Below are 21,127 nucleotides of genomic sequence, written 5' to 3' on the forward strand. Positions count from 1 at the left end.
AAAATGCAACTCTGATACAGCTTGAGATGCCTGTTAGGTGTCTAGGTAAAGATGTCTTGAAGACATTGAAAATGCCGGGTCTGGGATCAGGACAGAGATGAAAATTTTTGGAATTTATACATAAGACTCTGAATATGGATAAGATTATTCTGAAAAATTAAGTGGCAGATTATTTAAAAGAAAAAAGCTGAAAGAAAGGTATAATGTGAGCTGGGTTTTAATGTTAGAAGGGTTTCAGTAGGGAAGAATGTAGTCTAGGCACAGAAAACATGAATAAAAATAGTATCTTTATTCACTCTTCAGGGTTGATTTTAGTGAACATAGCTCTAGATTTGTTGCATTTACTTACATACAAATAGATACCTGTAAATTTATTTCTAATTTTGCACAAATGAAACTGTTCCACAACAATGAGTTACAATTATATCACAGAATTTCATGGAGCTCTTGCCTTATCAACAATCTAGATGTATTTCATCCCTGAAAAAATTAATAGTGATACCTAATGCTTATTGATACTCACTTTTTCTCAGCCTTCGTGACTAAGGGTAAAGATTACTTTTTATTTTCCCATCAACTTGATGGGTTAAGTGTGGTTATCCACCTTTTATAGTAAGGAAACAGCTTAAAATAACTCAAAGTTGCACAGTGAGTGTGTGGTAGAGCAGCGATTTATTCTCAGACTTGATGGATATGCTATAATTTCTTTAGTCCCCTAATGACAAAGATTTAGGGTATTTTCAGGTTTTTACTATAGTAAAAATGTTCCAGTGAGTATGTAGGTACCTCTATCTTTGTTTACTCCTGTCATTTTTCATTAGGATAAATACTTTGGAATGAGATTATTCATTTAAGCTTTTTAAGGGATTGAAGTATAAAGTTTCTGTTTTTAATTGGAAACATTATAAAACAATCAGTTTGAAATAATTTTGTGGGAAAACATTTAATATGAATTAATTATTTTACTTTTGGTTTTCTCTCTTTGTAGACTTCTGCTCCTTTTAAGGAAAGACCAACACCTTCTCTGAATAATAATTGTACTACATCTGAGGATTCCTTTGTCCTTTACAATAGAGTGGCTGCTCAAGGAGATGTGGTTCGTGAATTAAAAGCCAAGAAAGCACCAAAGGAAGATATAGATGCAGCTGTAAAACAGCTTTTGTCTTTGAAAGCTGAATATAAGGAGAAAACTGGCCAGGAATATAAACCTGGAAACCCTCCTGCTGAAATAGGACAGAATATTTCTTCTAATTCATCAGCAAGTATTCTGGAAAGTAAATCTCTGTATGATGAAGTTGCTGCACAAGGGGAGGTGGTTCGTAAGCTAAAAGCTGAAAAAGCCCCTAAGGTCAGTATGTTAGAGAAAGTCAAGACCACATTTTCAGTAAGTGTGTGAATTCAAACTGCTTAGGGTAGTCTCATCTTCTTATAAAACATAGACTGCTCATATTTTGATGTAATAATCAACATTGATTGATACCTGCTATGTGTCAAGCTCTGAAAATATATATAAGAAGCTCATAATCTAGTTGAGGGGTGGCTTACTGGGGAAGGAAACATACAGACTCACTGTACTCTTGTGTGATGTGACTGTAATCCTTTGTGATATGTATAAGTTGCTATGTAAAGGTTTTGTGTTTTTAAGTGGCAACAAAGGCGGAAACAATTTATAAAGGATATTTAAAATCATCCTGAAGTAGAAGCAGCCATTATGGGGGAACAAAGATCACAACAAGGCACTCTTTAAGTGTGGAACCATGGTTCTCAAGCTTTACTGTGCACCAGAATTACTGGCTTGCTAAAACATGGATTGCTAGGCCCTGCCCCTTGACTTTCTTCTGCAGTAGATTCAGAGCATGTGGAGAATATGCATTTCTAAAAAGTTTCTCAGGTGATGCTGATGCTACTATCCCAGGGACCATGCTTTGAGAACTCCTGGTGTAGAGGACAGTACCATCAGAGGTAGAGGTCAGAAGGTACAAGGAGTATTCAGGGAATAACAAATGGATTGTCAAGAGGTTTTTGACCTGTGATTATCTCCAACTTTTCATAGCAGAGCCTTCAAATTATATGAAATTTTGACTTAAGTATAAATTATATTCTTGTTTCAGTATGTCCTTAGGCAAAACATTCAGCCAAGTGAGTGTGGCACCTAGTGTGAAATGGGCTTACTTGATGTAGGTAAGAGACAAAGGGAATGGCATCTGTATAGACTGAAAGATCATATTTAATAATGAAGGTAGGTAGTTCTACTCAAACAGCAGCTTAGTTCTAAGACATGATCAGATAAATAGTACTGCAACAAAAAACAATTCAGCCCCGATGAGCTGCCAAAAATTGTAGAATTTAGGCTGTGGCACATACACAGAGAGGTACGGTACACCACTAGGCTTGACTTATGTGGCAGGAAGGGGATTTGTTCTAAAATGTCAGATCTGTTGTCCTGTCAGGGTCCTAGGCTCAGGATAGAGAATTCAGTAAGTTCCTCACCTCATCAACAAGTTGCTGGCATCTGACACGAAACCCTGCCACCTAAGATACTTGCATTCATGAATGTTTGACCTCACATTTTGAGGTCTTGCCCCAGGAGTTAATGTTTTTCTGTCTCTCCATTGTGAACTGTGAGAAATCCTTTATTAGGTCAGTGCAAAAGTAATTGCGGTTCTTACCATTACTTTTAATAGCAAAAACCACAGTTACTTTTGCACCAACCTAAATAGCTTGTTGAGATCCCGCAGAACCATGATTATCTAAAACAGCTTTGCTTCGAGGAATAAATGCTGCTGGATGTATGAGTTTAGGATATAAATTCCCGATGTTTCCTACCTCATGGGGAGGTTGGGAGCATTTTGCACTGTATCTGTTGGACACTAAATATGTACTCCTTTCTAGGTGTAATTTGAAGGGAAGGGCTTTGGTCTTCAAATTTCTTCATTGTATAAGTAGAATATATTGAGATTCTGTGCCAGTTTTTGGTCAGCTTAATTATGGGTGGAATAGTAACAGAAGCAACCATTGTACTTGGAGTGACAGTCAACTATGAATCCATCACCCATCCTTTTGGGTTAATGGGTTACATCATGCTTTCATGAAATAACACTGTTGAAGTTATAAAAAGTCAGCTTAAGGTAAAAAGATCTAAATTTCTTTGGTAATTGGGCAGGTACTTTTATTAGGTATTTTAATACTAATAAATGTGATACTGAAATAAATCTGTCTTCAGTTTAGTCTGACTTACATTTATTGAATGCCTACTGTATACCATATGTGTGTTTCAAAATATAGTAAGTCTTAATGTTGTACATAGGTTCTTGGAAACTGAGACTTTGAGAAAAATGATGTATAACAACAATAGGCTAATTGAGATAAACAAGAATTAAGTAGGCCGGGTGCAGTGGCTCACGCCTGTAATCCCAGCACTTTGGGAGGCCGAGGTGCGCAGATCATGAGGTCAGGAGATTGAGACCATCCTTGCTAACACAGTGAAACCCCGTCTCTACTAAAAATACAAAAAATTAGCTGGGCGTGGTGGCGGGTGCCTGTAGTCCCAGCTACTCGGGAGGCTGAGGCAGGAGAATGGCATGAACCCGGGAGGCAAAGCTTGGAGTGAGCCGAGATCGTGCCACTGCACTCCAGCCTGGGCGACAGCAAGACTCCAACTCAAAAAAAAAAAAAAAAGAATTAATTTACCACAGCATATTTCTGATCTCAAAAACATTGCATTACACAAACTTCTTGTGTTTTTTTATTGTTGTCGTTGTATTCATTTTTTCTTTTTTAATATTTTGTCTTTTCTTTTAAAAATTATTATTTTTGCATTACACAGACCTCTAATAAAGACCCAAACACTTCTAATTGAAACAAATGTGAGCTGTATATACATTTAAGAAAGGTTAATAAAGACAAGTAAGATAATTATTTACCCAGTTATTCTAGTTCAGGGTTTTGGGTGGCCAGAGCCCATCCTTGTAGCTTAGGGCTCAAGGCAGGAACCAACCCTGGATAAGACATCATTCCATTGCAGGGCACATTCACACACACTCAGACTGGGAGCATTTAGACTCACCAGTTCACCTAACGTGTCCAGCTTTGGGATGTGGAATGAAACTGGAGTTCCCAGAGAAAACTCACGCAGACATGGGGAGAATGCACACGCTCCCACACAGACAGTGGCTCTGGCTGGGAATCACGTTTTTTTTCTCTTCAACGTTATGATGAAATGAATCAAACAAAACAATGTTATTCAAGGACCTGCTGTACTGCATATATTTTTTCTCTGAATGCTAATAATAGCAAGTGTTTCTTCTCTTCTAAAGAACGAATCCAGTTACTAGGAATGGAACTAGCATTTAGCCTGCATCTGACACTGTGTACTATACACTTTTTAGTCCTCCCAAGAGCCATGTACAAAAATATTCAAAGAATGCTACTTTTTCTATTTGCTTGCTTTAGCAATAGAGGAGAAACTGAATATGAAAGTAACTTCCTGAAATTTGCAAAGCCTAGGTTAAAATATTGACTGATTCCCATGTTATTTACCTTGAGAGGTGGTGACAGTGGGGTATTCCATTGAAAGCGCTAGACAGTTACAGTTTTACTAGTTTATCATTATTTAGCAAGTCTGTGCTTGTTTTATATTAATAATTTGCCTAAGCTTCTTAACCATTCAGTTTTCTACAAAGGTGGTTATTTTACTATGTCATGTTAAATGGCAAGGAAGGTGACCAGCTGAAGTTTTAGGTTACCAGCTTCAACTAGACTTTTCTTGCTCTGTTTTTTGTTTTGTTTTGTTTTTAATCTTCTCTTTCCTGCTTCAGGATCAGATAGATGCTTCTATGAAAGAACTTTTAAGCATAAAGGCAAAGTATAAGCAAAAAGACGGGAAAGTAATAAAAACTTGAAGTCCATCAAGTCTACCATCTTTTGCTCCTTCTATTCTTTTTCTCCTGCTCAGTAGGTTGCTGCATAAAATAATGAATCAAGTTGATGTAGTGTGAGGTGCATAACAGAGAATACACCAAAGATATAATAACACTGAATATTAAGTTACTTTAAAAATTAAAGTCACTTTAAAACAAATCTTTTTTTTTTTTTGAGACAGGGTCTTGCTCTGTTGCCCAGGCTGGAGTGCAGTGGCTTGATCATGATTCACTGCAGCCTCGACCTCCCAAGCAATCCTCCCATCTCAGTCTCCTAAGTAGCTGGAAGTACAGGCACATGCCACTATGCCTGGCTAATTTTGTATTGCTTGTAGAGATGGGGTTTCACCGTGTTAACAAGGCTGGTCTGGAACTTCTGTACTCAAGCTGTCCTCCCTCCTTGACCTCCCAAAGTGTTGGGATTACGGGCATGAGCTGATGGGCCTGGCTGTACACCTGTTCTTTGTAAACGAATTTTTTTTTTTTTTTTTTTGAGACGGAGTCTCGCTCTGTCACCCAGGCTGGAGTGCAATGGTGAGATCTCAGCTCACTGTAGCCTCCGCCTCTCAGGTTCAAGCGATTCTCCTGCCTCAGCCTCCCAAGTAGCTGGGATTACAGGCGTGCACCACGACACCTGGCTAATTTTGTATTTTGTTTTTAGTAGAGACGGGGTTTCACCATGTTAGTCAGGCTGGTCTCAAACTCCTGACCTCAGGTGATCCACCCGCCTCGGCCCCCCAAAGTGCTGGGATTACAGGCATGACCCACCATGCCTGGCCTGTAAATGAAATTTTATTGGAATACAGCCACACTCATGGTTTACATATTGTCTATGGCTGTTTTCATGCTACAGTTAGAGTTGAATAGTTGCAACCAAGACTCACATAGTCTAAAATATTTATTATGTAGCCCTTTACAGAAAAAGTTTGCTGATCCCCCCCGCCGTGGAAGAAAGAGTTTTGAGAACCATTATAGTTAACAGTTGTTTAAAAATCAAGTAACAACAACAAAATCAAATGATTATTAAATAAAAACAATTCACAATTGTCACTAATATTCTGTCCTTATGCCATACCCAGTCTACGTGGAGGGGAGTTGAATCACCATTTGCTTCTGTAGTTGCAGCATTTTAATTCATGGCACCTTGTATTTTATGTCCCCAATAATTCATCTTGCCAGTCTTTGCTCTTTTATTTTTTACACCAATGTTATTGTTTTTTAAAACCCACACCACAGTTTATCAGGAAAGGACATACATCCCTGTACCCCTTTGTCCATTAAGCAGGTGGTTCTAGGAAACCGCCACCCTGCACTGTGACCCCAAATAGCTTCAAGATGTCTCAGGCCAAAAGATAAATGTTGCAGGGAAGGAAACAAGAAAAAAGCCTATCTTTTTCTTGATGTTGTTTGTAATTCTTATTTGGGATGTGTGTAGTGAATTCCAGCTATATCTGTATTTAGTACTTAATGCAAAATTGATTTTGATCTAAACAAATATAAATACATCTTACATCAGATTATGGTTCAGGATACTTCACAAGACTTACATCAGCTTGGGGATCTTCTGGAAAATCTTTAGAATTTGTGTTAATTGATTTGTATCAGAGAAAAGTAGCAGGTAAATTGTGATTTAGGTAAACGAATCAGCCCAGTTGATAAGCAGGAGAACAGGTGTTGTGTTCTAATTTAGGTTTGACATCAGGATCTGGGCTCTACCTGGTGCTGTATTGGCTCCTAGAATCAGGTTTCAGTAATTGGTTATTCCTTACAGGTGTAGGTACTTAAGCTACGCACAATTGGTTATTTTCTTAAAATGCCTTTCTTTGAAACCTGTGAACTTTTAGTTTACTAAATCTCCTAGCAGACTTTAAAAAATATAATACAAGCATCATCACTCTCTTCCCTCACTTACTTGGAAGGATTTTCTGTTCTGATTACCATTCATTCATCCCCCTCCCCACCAAGTGAGAATCTCTGCTTTCAGGAGTCATCATTACTAATGTGTGTACATATAATTCTCCTAGATATGCCAGTAAGGAGCAAAGGTGAGTGACTGGTAAGAAAATTGGAAAAAACAAGTTTGAAAAAAGTGTTTTTTGAAAAAAGTTTTTTCATTTAGAATCGAGATATCCAGGCTATTTTGAAAGGTTCTATTATTTCAAATGGATAATGTTCTAGGTTTTTTTTTTTGTTTTTGTTTTTAAAGTTCACTCCTTTCCCCATGGAGAAATGTTTCCATCTAGTGGCTGCTGAAAAAATAGCTGTTTGAGTACTCATTCTGAATGTAATCAGAATGTAATAAAAAAATTGCCCATTTTCTCCATTTTATTTAACTTTCCAGTTTTTAGTCATAACATTAGCATCACTTCTACTTATTTCCAATTCCCATCTTAAACCTTTACCAAAGTCTTTTGTATAGGTTGTTTCTTTTCTCATTAATCCACATCATCTGAAAACCTTTTCTGTTTGTATTGGCATACATTAGGTAAGTTTAAAACAGTCTTTGTCCACTAACAACTTAAAATGTACTAGCAATGCTCTTTTACCTTCTTCTGTTGTATGATATTTTACTAAATCATAGTATACCACCCAATTTCTCTTTGTAAATGCCTTTTCATCCAGAAAACTAGCATTAAGAGATAATTTGTTCTCCACCCATCCATTCTTCATTGTATATTCTAAGAGACAGATTCAAAGTAATAGTCAAACATCTCTTTCAAAAAGCAGTTTTCCTAGCATGTTAGTAGGATTAAAAGGCACATTTAGATCATTGTTTTCTGTAATCCTTAGCAAACTGTAGTGGTCAAGATCACAGCCTCTGGAATAAACCCGAGATTCAAATACTAGCTCTACTACTTATTGTGTAACTCTGGGGAAGGAACTTAATCTTTCTAAACTTAACAACTTCTCTAAGAGTTGTTTTGAGAGTTAAATAAGATACCATGTAAAGCACTTAGTATAGTGTCTGGCACAGACTAAATATGCCATAAAATGATAATGATACTTTTCATATTATAATTCAAATTCTCTCAAGAATCTTTAGGTAAATCCTGAATCATCAGGGAAGATTGCATAGTGGTGATTAGTATAATTTTACTCTTTTTGGAAAAATAACCTGAGTAATTTACTTAGTTATCTAGAATATTCCATTTCCTAATGGGCGGGGAAATATATGAATATATAGCTTTATTAAGAGTATCTCATTCAATAACAGTGGTTTGCTCACCTTAATTTTCTCCTTTATAACGTTTCAAATTATAATCTTGGCAAACGGGTTTTTTTTTTCTGTGTGAAAAGCGTGCCATCTGACTTCAAGCTCTAATGAATACCTGCTTATAGTGTAAAATGGAGCTTTTTTCAAATAGTCATCTTTTTCTAGAAATAGTTGCAGGGAAGTTCCTTCTTTTCCATTTTTATATTAGCTGGTGGAAATTTCCCTTTTTTTCCCCTTGATTCTCGTATGTCTGATTAACTTGGCTCTTTTTCTTAAGATAAAGTAGTTTCTGCTGTGAAAACTCTTTCCTAAAAACAGAATAAACAAGGACACATCAAGAGTACAAATCAGACAATCTACTCTCATCTTCTCTTTGTACATTTTCTCTTAATTTTACTGCCTTTGTGTGGTGCCTGGTATGACACTCTAATAAGCAGAAATTGTTATAAAGTAGCTGGACAAGGAAATGTGCTTTGCTGCCTCATAGATGCAAATTTTTTGAAGGAATACCATTGGTATCCTGCATTCCTCTGACCCCCATTTGAGTATTCTTCATGGCTTCTGCCTGGTTTCATTTAGCTATCTGGAGCATTATTTGAATGTAGCAGTAAAAATTGGATAGGGTGATTTGGAGACACTTTTCCTATCTATTTTGATTGATACCTCCAAGTTCCCAGTGGTAACTGGTTTGTGGTGAGATAGTAGCACCTTTCAGGTAAGGTGTCCAGCTTAAGGCCTTTGCCTGTGTTGCTGTCGTTCTCTGCTAGAGAGTCACAAGTGTCTCGGTTGGGCTGAGTGTATCATTCTTTTTTATTATTATGTTGAAGTATCAGAGATTAAAATATAGAGGTAAATGTCTAAAAACTTCAACATGCTTTCTCATCTCATTGTCAATTTGTAAAATTGATGTAACTATTCATTAGTTGGACCCAAACTTCCTTTTTTCCCCAAAGTTGTATTTAATTTCTGTTTAATAAGCTGTGGAAAATAAGGTTTGTATAGGCAAAGCCATTGATCTGATCTTTATTCTGATTTTGTAAATTCTGACTTCACTATTTATAGACCCAGGTCTTGACGCTGACAGTTTACTTAGATGTTCTATTATTTGTCTGTTTACTTACGTAAAATAGAAAGTTATACTGTTGTATGTTGAATTGTATTTTTGTTTATTTCTTCAGCTTATATATAATTTATGTTTTTAATTTTTCTTTAGCTTTATCTCTTATTTTAGGCTGATGATTTAACATAGGTTTCCCCATGATTAACTTATGGGAATGATTTGCTGATAAAGATTTTTAAATGGCATTGAAATTTCCAGAAATTTCCAAAGTGTTATAAATATCTCTTTCTCTCTTTTATTTTAGGCTAAAATAAATGAAGCTGTAGAATGCTTACTATCCCTGAAAGCTCAGTATAAAGAAAAAACTGGGAAGGAGTACATACCTGGTCAGCCCCCATTATCTCAAAGTTCAGATTCAAGCCCAACCAGAAATTCTGAGCCTGCTGGTTTAGAAACACCAGAAGCCAAAGTACTTTTTGACAAAGTAGCTTCTCAAGGAGAAGTAGTTCGGAAACTTAAAACTGAAAAAGCCCCTAAGGTTAGTGTGTTAGTTTATGTGTTTTTGTTTTATGTTTCAGGGTATTTTCTTTGCCTCAAGTGTTTTCTGCCCCATCAAATCTGGCTAACTTCTACTCATATTTCAGTTCTCAATTCTCTTACCTTGCCTTTTAGAGAAACTTTGTTGATTGTTTCTTACCCCAACTAGATTTGACTGGATGTTTTCATACGACACTGCCCATCACTGACATAGTACTTAAACAGACTGTATTTTAATTGTTAAATTGTTTGTTTCCCTCCAATCTGTAAGATCCAGAATAGTGACCTAGACCCTAGCACAGTGCTCACGCATTGAAGGCCCTTGATATTTACCTTGTTTTTCATTCTTTCTCCTAAAGCACTGTCAAACTGAAATAGTAAGTTTTATTTTGAGCTCTTAGTAGTTTGTGCTAATTCTGTAAGTGTGAATTCTGTTATCTTTTTAGGAGTAGGTTTTTTTGTACAGATTCACATGAGTGGAAGACAGTTGTTGTAGTTTTGAAATTTAACTTTATTAGAACTTGATAACCGTTATCTCCTCTTTATAATTGTGAAATGTTCAACTTACGTAATTTAATGGCTCTGAACTTAGATTCCTATGGAATACATGTTATATACCAGTGCTTTCTAGTAGAACTTTCTGCAGTGATGGAAATATGCTATAACAATATTGTCTAATACAGTAGTCACTAGCCACATGTGGCTATTGAGCATTTGAAATGTGATTATGGTGACTGAGGAAGTGAATTTTTAATTTTATTTACTTTAAATTAAATTCAGCCACATGACTACTATTTGGATAATGCAGTTGTAGACTGTGCTATTTTCCAGTCACAGTTTTGCACAATTCTATCCCTGTTTATCATAATCTTTATAATTTCAATAGTTGGTGTAACACCTACCCCAGACCCCTCTGTCCCCAAACCCCTGTCTTTAATTGTGTTTGCAAATCTACTTTTAAGCTTTGGACAGATCCTTTTGTAGTTCCTAAGTGTGATGGTTGGGTTTTCACACTCATATGTGAGATATGCCTCCTTCAAACCTTATCACCACCTGGGCACATTCCCCATCTGATGTTGGGGGAAGAAAGAAAGCTTTGAGCATTGTATTTGTTTACGTGTGCTTAGACGATGACTTGAATTAAATACTGTCTTCTCTTTTTCCTCTTTTGTTAAACTAAAGGATCAAGTAGATATAGCTGTACAAGAACTCCTTCAGCTAAAGGCACAGTACAAGTCTTTGATAGGAGTAGAGTATAAGCCTGTGTCGGCCACTGGAGCTGAGGACAAAGATAAGAAGAAGAAAGAAAAAGAAAATAAATCTGAAAAGCAGAATAAGCCTCAGAAGCAAAATGATGCCCAAAGGAAAGATCCTTCTAAAAACCAAGGAGGTGGGCTGTCATCAAGTGGAGCAGGAGAAGGGCAGGGGCCTAAGAAACAGACCAGGTAATGAATCGCAGAAATTCATTTGAAGCAAAGCAGAGCTGTGAATGAATTCAACTCTTAATGTTTTTTAAAACAAATTTTGACTAGTTTAACCATCACATTAAGTTAGAGAACGCTAATGCTATAATGTCAGCAGATAGCATTTATTGATTTTCCATTTAGTTTTAAAAATAGGTAACACATTTGTTTGGCGCAAGAATCTCAGAATATAAGAAGTTCCTGTGCATGTTTCCCATCTTTCCGGTTTTCCCCACCACCGTAATCAGTCGGTAGCCACTGTTAACAGTTTCTTCTGTATCTGTTGAGTGATTTTCATTTATTATTCAAGTAAATACAGATACACACACACACACACACCCCTACATACATATTTTCTCTCCTCCTTTTTAAACATGATTGGTAGCCTAATTATACACATTGTGTTGCACCTTAAGTAGATTTTTTTCAAATGAAGATCTTTTGTGGGGACTAAGTGAGAGCTTCATTCTCAATTTAAAAATTGATAGTTTAAATATAAGACAAAACTGACTAAAGACAAAACAGTGGGATAGAGGGCTCTTTAAGGATCTTCCAATCTGTATGAATAATGTAGGGTCATACACCACATAATGATGTGTCAATCAACAGTGGACTACCTATATGACATTGGTCCATAAGATTATAATGGAGCATGTATGGAAACCTGATATATGGCACTTGATATTGGCATTGCAGATCAAGTGGGGAAATTATTGATATTCAGTAATGTTGCTGGGATATTTGGTTTTCCATATAAAAATATACGTATATCATCTAGGTTTGTGTAAGTACAAGCTATGATGTTTGCACAATGATGAAATCACCTAACGTATTTCTCAAAATGTATTCATGTCATTAAGTGACGCATGATTGTAATTTTTTGTCTGTTTCCACAATTAGAGTGAACTTTCTGATGGGTTTCCCTCAATGGCTTAATAAGAAGAAAAAGCTGTTACTGAGATACTTTGGTTTTACATTTGTTTAGCCGAGTATCAAACTTTGCTGCCTCTTAGCTCTCTTGTCATACACACAGTGTCTCCTTAAACAAGAGAATGAAACAGTTATTTTTCTTTTTGACTATTAAACTGAATAACCACAGTTATAGCAGGGTAGAAGAGAATGTAGAACTTCTCACCTTTTACTTTCTTAGTGCTTGTGAAAGTGCTAGGTTTCATAGAGTTACTTTGTTGAGGTATGTCATAGTGAAACAATGGAGAATGCAAATGCAAATACATTAAAATTTTTAGCCAGTAAAACCTTGTTTCTAAACTCCAAAAAGAGACCATACTCTATCCTGAATAATTGTTGATATTTCAAGAAAATGATTATTGTCTGAAATAGTTTTTTATTGCAGACCTAGTTTATTTTACAAGCATCTATCTCTGCAACTTTTATTCTAGTTAAAAGAAAAACTTGAGGCCGGGCGCAGTGGTTCACACCTGTAATGCCAGCACTTTGGGAGGCTGGGGTGGGCGGATCACTTGAGGTCAGGAGTTCGAGACCAGCTTGGCCAACATGTCAAAGCTCCGTCTCTACTAAAAATACAAAAAAATTAACTAGGCATGGTGGCACACACCTGTAATCCCAGCTGCTTGGGTTGGGGAGGGGGAGCTGAGGCACGAGAATCGCTTAAACCTGGGAGGTGGAGGTTGCAGTGAGCCAAGATCGCACCAGTGCACTCCAGCCTGGGCGATGGGGTGAGACTATTTCAAAAAAAGAAAAAGAAAAACTTACACAAATTTGGCTAATATGCACACATAAGTACACACATGTGTGTGTATTTATAGCCATTGTTTTTATTACTTTTTAGGTGTTACTTTCACTGAAACAGTGATCTTACTATAATTTTAACTGGCATAAAATTCTTCTTTTTTAGTGGGAGAATAGGTGTGAACAGGCTGTGTCTCTATTACAAATACATTGCCTTCTAAAGAACCTTGTAAAAGAGATGTCTGCATAGAATCATAGCTTTTCTTACATTTGGCTTTCCTAGATTTTGTGGACAATATCTCTCAACTTTTTAAGAGATGTCTCTACTGTTGTTGTTTTTTTGTTTTGTTTTTGTTTTTGTTTTTTCTTTTGAGACAGAGTTTCGCTCTTGTTGCCCAGGCTGGAGTGCAATGGCGCAATCTCGGCTCACTGCAGCCTCTACCTCCCAGGTTCAAGCGATTCATTCTCCTGCCTCAGCCTCCCGAGTGGCTGGGATTACAAGCATGCACCACCACGCCTGGCTGATTTTGTATTTTTAGTAGAGACAGGGTTTCTCCATGTTGGTCAGGCTGGTCTCAAACTCCTGACCTCAGGTGATCTGCCCGCCTCGGCCTCCCAAAGTGGTGGGATTACAGGCATGAGCCACTGTGCCCGGCATTTCTACTGTTTTTTTAGGTTAAAACATTATCTTAGGGGCTAGGCATGGTGGCTCATGCCTGTAATCCCAGCACTCTGGGAGGCCGGAACAGGAGGATTGCATGAGGCCAGGAGTTCAAGACTGGCCTGGGCAACATAGTGAGACCCTGACTCTACCAAAAAATTAAAATAAAAAAATAAGCCAGATACATGCGCCTGTAGTCGTGGCTATTTGGGAGGCTGAGGCGAGAGAATCTCTTGAGCTGAGGAGTACGAGGTTGCAGTGAGACAGGATCACACCATTGCGCTCCAGCCTGGGTGACAGGGTGAAACCCTGTCTCAAAAACAAAACAAGAAAACAACAACATTATCTTGGGAATGAATATAGAAGAATTACAAATACAGAAATAACTCATACTGAAGAGAAACTAATCTATTTTGAACTTTAGAAGTTTATTTTCATTCGACCTGAAAGCAGTTGCTGAATGAAGAGATTTATCTTTTACTTTTCATACCTGCAGGTTGGGTCTTGAGGCAAAAAAAGAAGAAAATCTTGCTGATTGGTATTCTCAGGTGAGTATGCATTCAGTTGATTTTTACATTTTAAGTCTCTGAATGGCTGCTTTATGTTTAGATTCTAAAATACAGGCACAAAGGCAATAGTAATAATATTGTATAATGCCTTTAATAATAAACAGTGTAGTCATTTAACATGACACTATTTTTCAACATGTTAACATAAAGTCTTGAATTGAAAAGTAGTACCATGAGATAGTGATTGATTTTTTTTTTTATTTTTTTTTATGGGGAGGTAAAGGGATTAATTCAAAGCCACAAAGATGTAGTCAATAGCAGAGGCAGGATTGGAATTCAAGTTTTTTTTTTGTTTTTTTTTTTGGGACGGGAGTGTCACTCTTTTGCCTAGGCTGGTGTGCAGTGGTGCGATCTTGGCTCACTGCAACCTCCGCCTCCTGGGTTCAAGCAATTCTTCTGCCTCAGCCTCCCGAGTAGCTGGGACTACAGGCACACGCCATCATGCGTGGCTCATTTTTGTAGTTTTAGTAGAGACTGGGTTTCACCATATTGGTCAGGCTGGTCTCGAACTCCTGACCTCAGGCAATCCACCCACCTTGGCTTCCCAAAGTCCTGGGATTACAGGCCTAAGCCACCATGCCCGGTGGAATTCAAGTTTTATGGAGAGTTTGGAACCCTGTTATATGTTGTTTTTCAGTATAGTCAGGTCTGTTTTGCTTCCATTATGACCTGCCACATTAAGGGAATGTATCAACAGTAGAAGCCCCCAGATTTGAATTTCAGTTATCATACTCTTGCCACTTACACTAGAATTTTGGTTCAATGTAAGCTTTAAAGACTATTTTTCTTTTAAAAAGGTCATCACAAAGTCAGAAATGATTGAATACCATGACGTAAGTGGCTGTTATATTCTTCGTCCCTGGGCCTATGCCATTTGGGAAGCCATCAAGGACTTTTTTGATGCTGAGATCAAGAAACTTGGTGTTGAAAACTGCTACTTCCCCATGTTTGTGTCTCAAAATGCATTAGAGAAAGAGAAGACTCATATTGCTGACTTTGCCCCGGAGGTAAGTGAGCTTGCTTTTTTATTTTTTGCAGTGTTCTCTGACAAACTCGAAAATATATTTTCAACTTTTGAGTTTAACAGCCAATTTTGAAAAATATAAAGCCATTTTTGTTAAAAAGTTCTGTTTCTACCTTTATAGCAAGTAATGATTTTGTTACATTAATTAACTGACTTTTAATATTTAGAAGGTCAGTAAGTGCGTACCTTTCCTCACAGTGAACAGCAGCGACTATTTTAACTTGCCTAAATTGATATAGCAAATATTAAAACAGAGATTTGCCTGCATTTGTACTGTTGCTGCAAAATGCTGTTGAAAAAAAATATATGAAAAATGATTTTTTCTTACTAGGTTGCTTGGGTTACAAGATCTGGCAAAACCGAGTTGGCAGAACCAATTGCCATTCGTCCTACTAGTGAAACAGGTGAGAATAGGCCTTGGAGTGCAGGAGAATGCTCGCTGAACGATAGAGACAGCTTCTAGAGTTGAGTCTCAGCTTTTGCTTTGTGATAGGTATAATCTCTGTTGACAATATAAAATTTCATGAGTGTTGATAAAGATTGAATGCAGACTTAAGTTGTCTAGAGTTTTATTCTCTAATATTCATTGCAGAGCTCTTTATCATTAAATTATAGGATTTTAAATTTAATACTCATTTTTATGCTGTAAATTTTTAGGACTTTTCAAGGAATTTTATTCTTAGAATAATTTTTGTTGTTGGAATTGATTATAATATTGCAAATACAAATTTTTATGCCATAATTATTTTTAAATTTTAGTAATACATTTAGATTTGCATTCATGTAGGGTGTTCATAGGTTGCTAAGTACTTTGACATCATCTCGTGTTATTCTTACAACAGTGTTGTGAGGAAGGCAGGGGCAGTTATTGTCATTTCCATTTTGCAGCTAAAGAAAAGTCTCTGAAAGATTAAATGATTTTTCTAAAATTACGTATGGTAAATGGAAATGCTGTTGGAAAATTTGAGGTTTTGGGCTTTACAGTGTCTTTCAAAGTGATCATTCATCTGTAGAGTTCAGGATTGTCTGTTCTTATTGATATTTCTAGTGATACTTTTGTATAATACATTATTAATATTTTGATACCAGTTTTTTTCTCTCAGACTGGTAAAGTTTTGTTTGTTTTGGTTTACTAATTATAGATCATGAGCAGGCTATTCTAAGACAGGTATCTTCACTTTGCACTTCATTGCAAGAGCTTTCATACTTTGAATAGATGCATCAGATATAAATTAATTCTGCTTCTCATACTTAACTGCTGGATTCAGAAAATTGTTTAGCTTCTATAAACTCAGCTTTCCACGTCTTTAAAACTGAGATTATGATACCTACTTATGGGTTGAATGTGAGAATTGAACAGATCAATGAATGCAGAGAACTTAACATAGAACATGACCTTTATTTGTGTTTTTAAAAACAAGACGTGAAAACCATCAAAGTACATTAACTGTTATGTGAAGAATGTAAAATCTTCTGTGAAGAATGTAAAATGTGATCAAGTTTAGATTTGTATCCTTGAGTAATACACTTTATGAAATAGATAATACTATTCACTTATTATAAACGTTGGAAATATATTTACACAAACATACGTTTTGTTTTTCAAATTTGTTTATTACATTTTAATTCCTATTAATTATCTTGCTGGTTTAGCTCTTACAGCCTTAAAGGAGAAATAAAGCCTTAAATGACTGTCTCTATTTTCCCGTGTCTTTCAGTAATGTATCCTGCATATGCAAAATGGGTGCAGTCACACAGAGACCTGCCCATCAAGCTCAATCAGTGGTGCAATGTGGTGGTAGGTATTCACCCCCTCTTGTATTCTATTATTATTCATGTTCTTTTTTTTTTTTTAAAGCATATTTTGTTTTTATTTTCAAAGGATTGGGAGTATGGAACTGATTTTGAAGTGTTTAAGAGAAATTGTGATTTTTGATACTTATTATATAAAATGGTAATAAAAATTGGAAAGTGGCTGGGCATGGCGGCTCATGCTTATAATCCCAGCACTTTGGGAGGTCGAGTGAACAGATCACTTGAGCCCAGGATTTTGAGACCAGTCTGGGCAACATGGCAAAACCACATCTCTACTAAAAATGTAAAAATTAGCCAGCTGCGTTGGCGTGCACCTGTAGCCCAGCTACTTGGGAGGCTAAGGTAGGAGGATCATTTGAGCCTGGGAGGCAGAGGTTTCAGTGAGTCATGATTGCGCCACTGCACTCCAGCCTGGAGGACAGAGCAAGACCCTGTCTCCAAAAAAAAATTGAAAAGCTCTTTATAATGACTAAATTGTTTTCTTGCCTCTTCCAGCGTTGGGAATTCAAGCACCCTCAGCCTTTCCTACGTACTCGTGAATTTCTTTGGCAGGAAGGGCACAGTGCTTTTGCTACCATGGAAGAGGCAGCGGAAGAGGTATAAAAAGTTATTTTCCATATTAACTATGTTCCATTTTTTTTGTTCAGGCTTTGCAATTTTGTTATTTAAAATGTATGTAACACCTGTTAAAAGCAAAATCAAATTAATTCAAATGTACATGGATTTAAGTAACTGCTTATTGGAATATTATTAATAAGGGAAATAGGCTCTTTTAAATTTTTAGGTGAAAATACTTCTGGACTTTAATGTGTAGAAAAAATTATTTTTCAGGAAATTTTCATTTTGATACTGTGTATCTTTTGTAACATTTATTTTCTCTTATATTCTAAACATACATACACATTTTAAAAAGTTATTTGACTTCTTTTTACATTGGTTCGTTGAATATCTTTCTTAATAAATTCACACTGGCTGCTTTAACCTTTTCATAAAAAGAGGTTTCTATTGTTCAAATTGCTTTTCCCACACAATGAGTCCTAAGTGGTGCAGTTTTATAGATCTTAATGAATAAATGTACCCTAAATTTGAACACATTTACATTTAAAATGTTACAGGTCTTGCAGATACTTGACTTATATGCTCAGGTATATGAAGAACTCCTGGCAATTCCTGTTGTAAAAGGAAGAAAGACAGAAAAGGAAAAATTTGCAGGTGGAGACTATACAACTACAATAGAAGCATTTATATCTGCTAGTGGAAGAGCTATCCAGGTATCAAACTGCCACATAGAATTCATAGGTCACTGTAAGCACAGTCCATGGACAGATCCAATAATTTCTTCTGTCATCACAGAAGTAGACTGTTTTAAAAATTAAGTGTTTCATGTACTTTCGTTTAATGATTTCAAACAAATCTATCCCATTCCTCCGTCTCCATGGTTTGTTAAGTCATGGTATGTATTCTGAATTACTACTAAAATATGAATTCCTTTTTAACTGTTGTGGGTAAAATTACTGCTATAAAAGGGGCTGCCCAGAGCAAAATGCTTGTAAATAGTATTTTTTGACTAATCTTAATCTCTTATTATGGTAATTATGCTTATAATTAAAAACCGTATTTAATGTAAAAAAAAGGGAGAAAAAACAAGTCTAGTGCCATTTTAAAGCATGTGATCTTATAGTAATCATTTTCAAGGGCATAATAGGTTATTAAAAATAAAGCTTATCTTTCTCTCTCTATTTTAGGGAGGAACATCACATCATTTAGGGCAGAATTTTTCCAAAATGTTTGAAATCGTTTTTGAAGATCCAAAGACACCAGGAGAGAAGCAATTTGCCTATCAAAACTCCTGGGGCCTGACAACTCGAACTATTGGTGTTATGACTATGGTTCATGGGGACAACATGGGTTTAGTATTACCACCCCGTGTAGCATGTGTTCAGGTAAGGAAAATATTCCTGTTTATCATTCATTTTATAAAATACAAGCCATATTTACTAAAGGAAATTTGAAAGGGTGATTTTCTGAATATCATTCAGGCAGATTTCTCTGATAATAAAAACAACGTGGAATGCAGTCTGGACCCTAGTGTTTTGTAATTGTGTGTATCATTTACATTATTTATTGTTTCTTACTCTTTTAGTTTTTAAGCTACTTATATAAACATTTTTAGAAGTCTTTTTAAAAAACGGTTTATAATATGTTGAATGAGCTGGGCATGCAGGCTCATGCCTGTAATCCCAGCACTGTGGGATGCCAGGGTGGGCAGATTGCTTGAGCCCAGGAGTTTGAGACTAAGCCTGGGCAACATGGCAAAATCTAGTCTACAAAAAATTAGCCAGGTGTGGTGGCATGCACTGATAGTCCCAGCTACTTGGGAGGCTGGGGGGAAAAAGATATATGTATATGTATATGTATATGTATATGTATATGTATATGTATATGTATATATGTAAAATAGATTAAGTGAAATATAGTAGGTCAGATGAAAATGCATTTAGCACGGGTAAGTGATTTGCAGGTAATTAGTAGACATTATATATAAAATTAGAAATCACACAGCTGATTTGTGTTGATAATATAGCCACTGGTATGTTTTGACTTCTGAGAGCTCATTACTTCTATATCTGTTTCTTTGCATAAATTTGGGACATTGTGCTGGATTCTAGGTGGTGATTATTCCTTGTGGCATTACCAATGCACTTTCTGAAGAAGACAAAGAAGCACTGATTGCAAAATGCAATGATTATCGAAGGCGGTTACTCAGTGTTAACATCCGCGTTAGAGCTGATTTACGAGATAATTATTCTCCAGGTTGGAAATTCAATCACTGGGAGCTCAAGGTAAATTCTTCAGTTTTATCTTTTACCCCCAACATCTGCAATTTGAGTTTAGATTTTCCTCTGCGTGTTTTTATAAAACTTGAGGTTTCTCATTACTTTCCTCTGTTTTGATAGTTGCGAGTTTTTTTCTTCTTCACTTAAACTGTTGAGCACTGACACAGTTCATAGCTTTGCAATAGTGATACCTAAATTTAAAATAGTTTTTGTGGAAGCTTATTTTTATTATGTTAGAATAAAAACAATCTCGAGCCCTTGTTTATGATTACCCTCACGTAGCTGGTATACTAAAATGTTTATGCCAGGAATTCATAAAATAAATAAGTTATTTATATAGTAAGACCACCAGAATAACAGTACATGGACATCACTTAGCTGTCTTTGTTATAGCTAATAGTGAAACATCTGAGATTAATTTTATTCTTGAGTTTTGCACACATTGTTTCATACCAGTTTGTTGATTTTTATTTTGTTTATTAAAGCCAGTCTAAATTCTGCTTTATTGTTTGTAATATAACTTTCATTTATTGCACATTGTCATTATTATCTGTGCCCTTAATTTTGTTTTACAAACTTATAACATTTTTTCTTATGCTGAAAGAGGGAATCTTACTGGATCTAGAAATTAGGAATTGAGAATATAAAAACTGATATTATAGGCGATGGAATGAGAGAATGTATTGAGATTGCAGCCGCATGCTTTCAAAGTATGGAAGCTCAGCAATATTGGGATTATTAAGTATACATCTAGGGTTACCAAAGTTGCTAATATTTATCATCTTATTTGTTTCGAATGGCCCCTGAGGTAAATTTCCTGTGCTGAGGAATGGTAATTATATTGATAATTGTTTCCCTTTTATGTAATATACCAGCTTCTTTATATGCTCTCCCAAACATGAATTTTTTTTCCATGTCATTTCCTTTTTAATTGCACTCCTTTTTGCTTACTTATAAATAGCTATTGTGTGATGCCAGTAGCAGTTTCTCTAAACTAATTTCTACTTAACCTGGGCTATAAAATGTTAAAGGAGAAATTTATTGCTGGCTACTAGCGGGATTAAAAAGAAAAAACCATCCACATTCATTCCTGAATTCTTTGTACCCTTTCCTCTTTTATTCATTTCTCATCCTTAGACTGTCTTGGCTTTGTCTTTGTCACTCTTCTTTTAGTACCCTAGTGAGCCTATACTATGTTGGGGAGGTATTCCTAGTATGAGTTGGGTCTTCTACAGCTTCGTTGTATTCCTCAGGAAAGAAAATAAAGCACCTAAGTTCTAAACTTGATGCCTCAAGTTAAAGAACATTGAGAAAGAGA

General features: G+C 36.1%; 1 protein-coding gene and 1 non-coding gene across 3 annotated transcripts in view; both read left to right on the plus strand.

Moving 5' to 3' along the window:
* EPRS1 (glutamyl-prolyl-tRNA synthetase 1) overlaps positions 1–21,127 on the plus strand; it is an 81,891-nt gene that overhangs the window by 51,902 nt on the left and 8,862 nt on the right. For both annotated transcript variants that reach the window (XM_012506579.2, XM_003265084.4), the window contains 11 exons: positions 989–1,348; positions 9,498–9,731; positions 10,913–11,175; positions 14,061–14,112; positions 14,931–15,140; positions 15,489–15,561; positions 16,876–16,955; positions 17,468–17,569; positions 18,088–18,243; positions 18,718–18,915; positions 19,642–19,815. In XM_012506579.2, the coding sequence (XP_012362033.1) occupies positions 989–1,348; positions 9,498–9,731; positions 10,913–11,175; positions 14,061–14,112; positions 14,931–15,140; positions 15,489–15,561; positions 16,876–16,955; positions 17,468–17,569; positions 18,088–18,243; positions 18,718–18,915; positions 19,642–19,815 (1,902 nt within the window). The remainder of the gene's footprint in view (positions 1–988; positions 1,349–9,497; positions 9,732–10,912; positions 11,176–14,060; positions 14,113–14,930; positions 15,141–15,488; positions 15,562–16,875; positions 16,956–17,467; positions 17,570–18,087; positions 18,244–18,717; positions 18,916–19,641; positions 19,816–21,127) is intronic.
* Positions 10,703–10,806, plus strand: LOC115835321. The gene has a single exon (XR_004030308.1). It is a non-coding gene; the product is annotated as a small nucleolar RNA U13 (small nucleolar RNA).

The sequence above is a fragment of the Nomascus leucogenys genome, chromosome 5, assembly GCF_006542625.1.
Source record: "Nomascus leucogenys isolate Asia chromosome 5, Asia_NLE_v1, whole genome shotgun sequence".
Taxonomy (NCBI): domain Eukaryota; kingdom Metazoa; phylum Chordata; class Mammalia; order Primates; family Hylobatidae; genus Nomascus; species Nomascus leucogenys.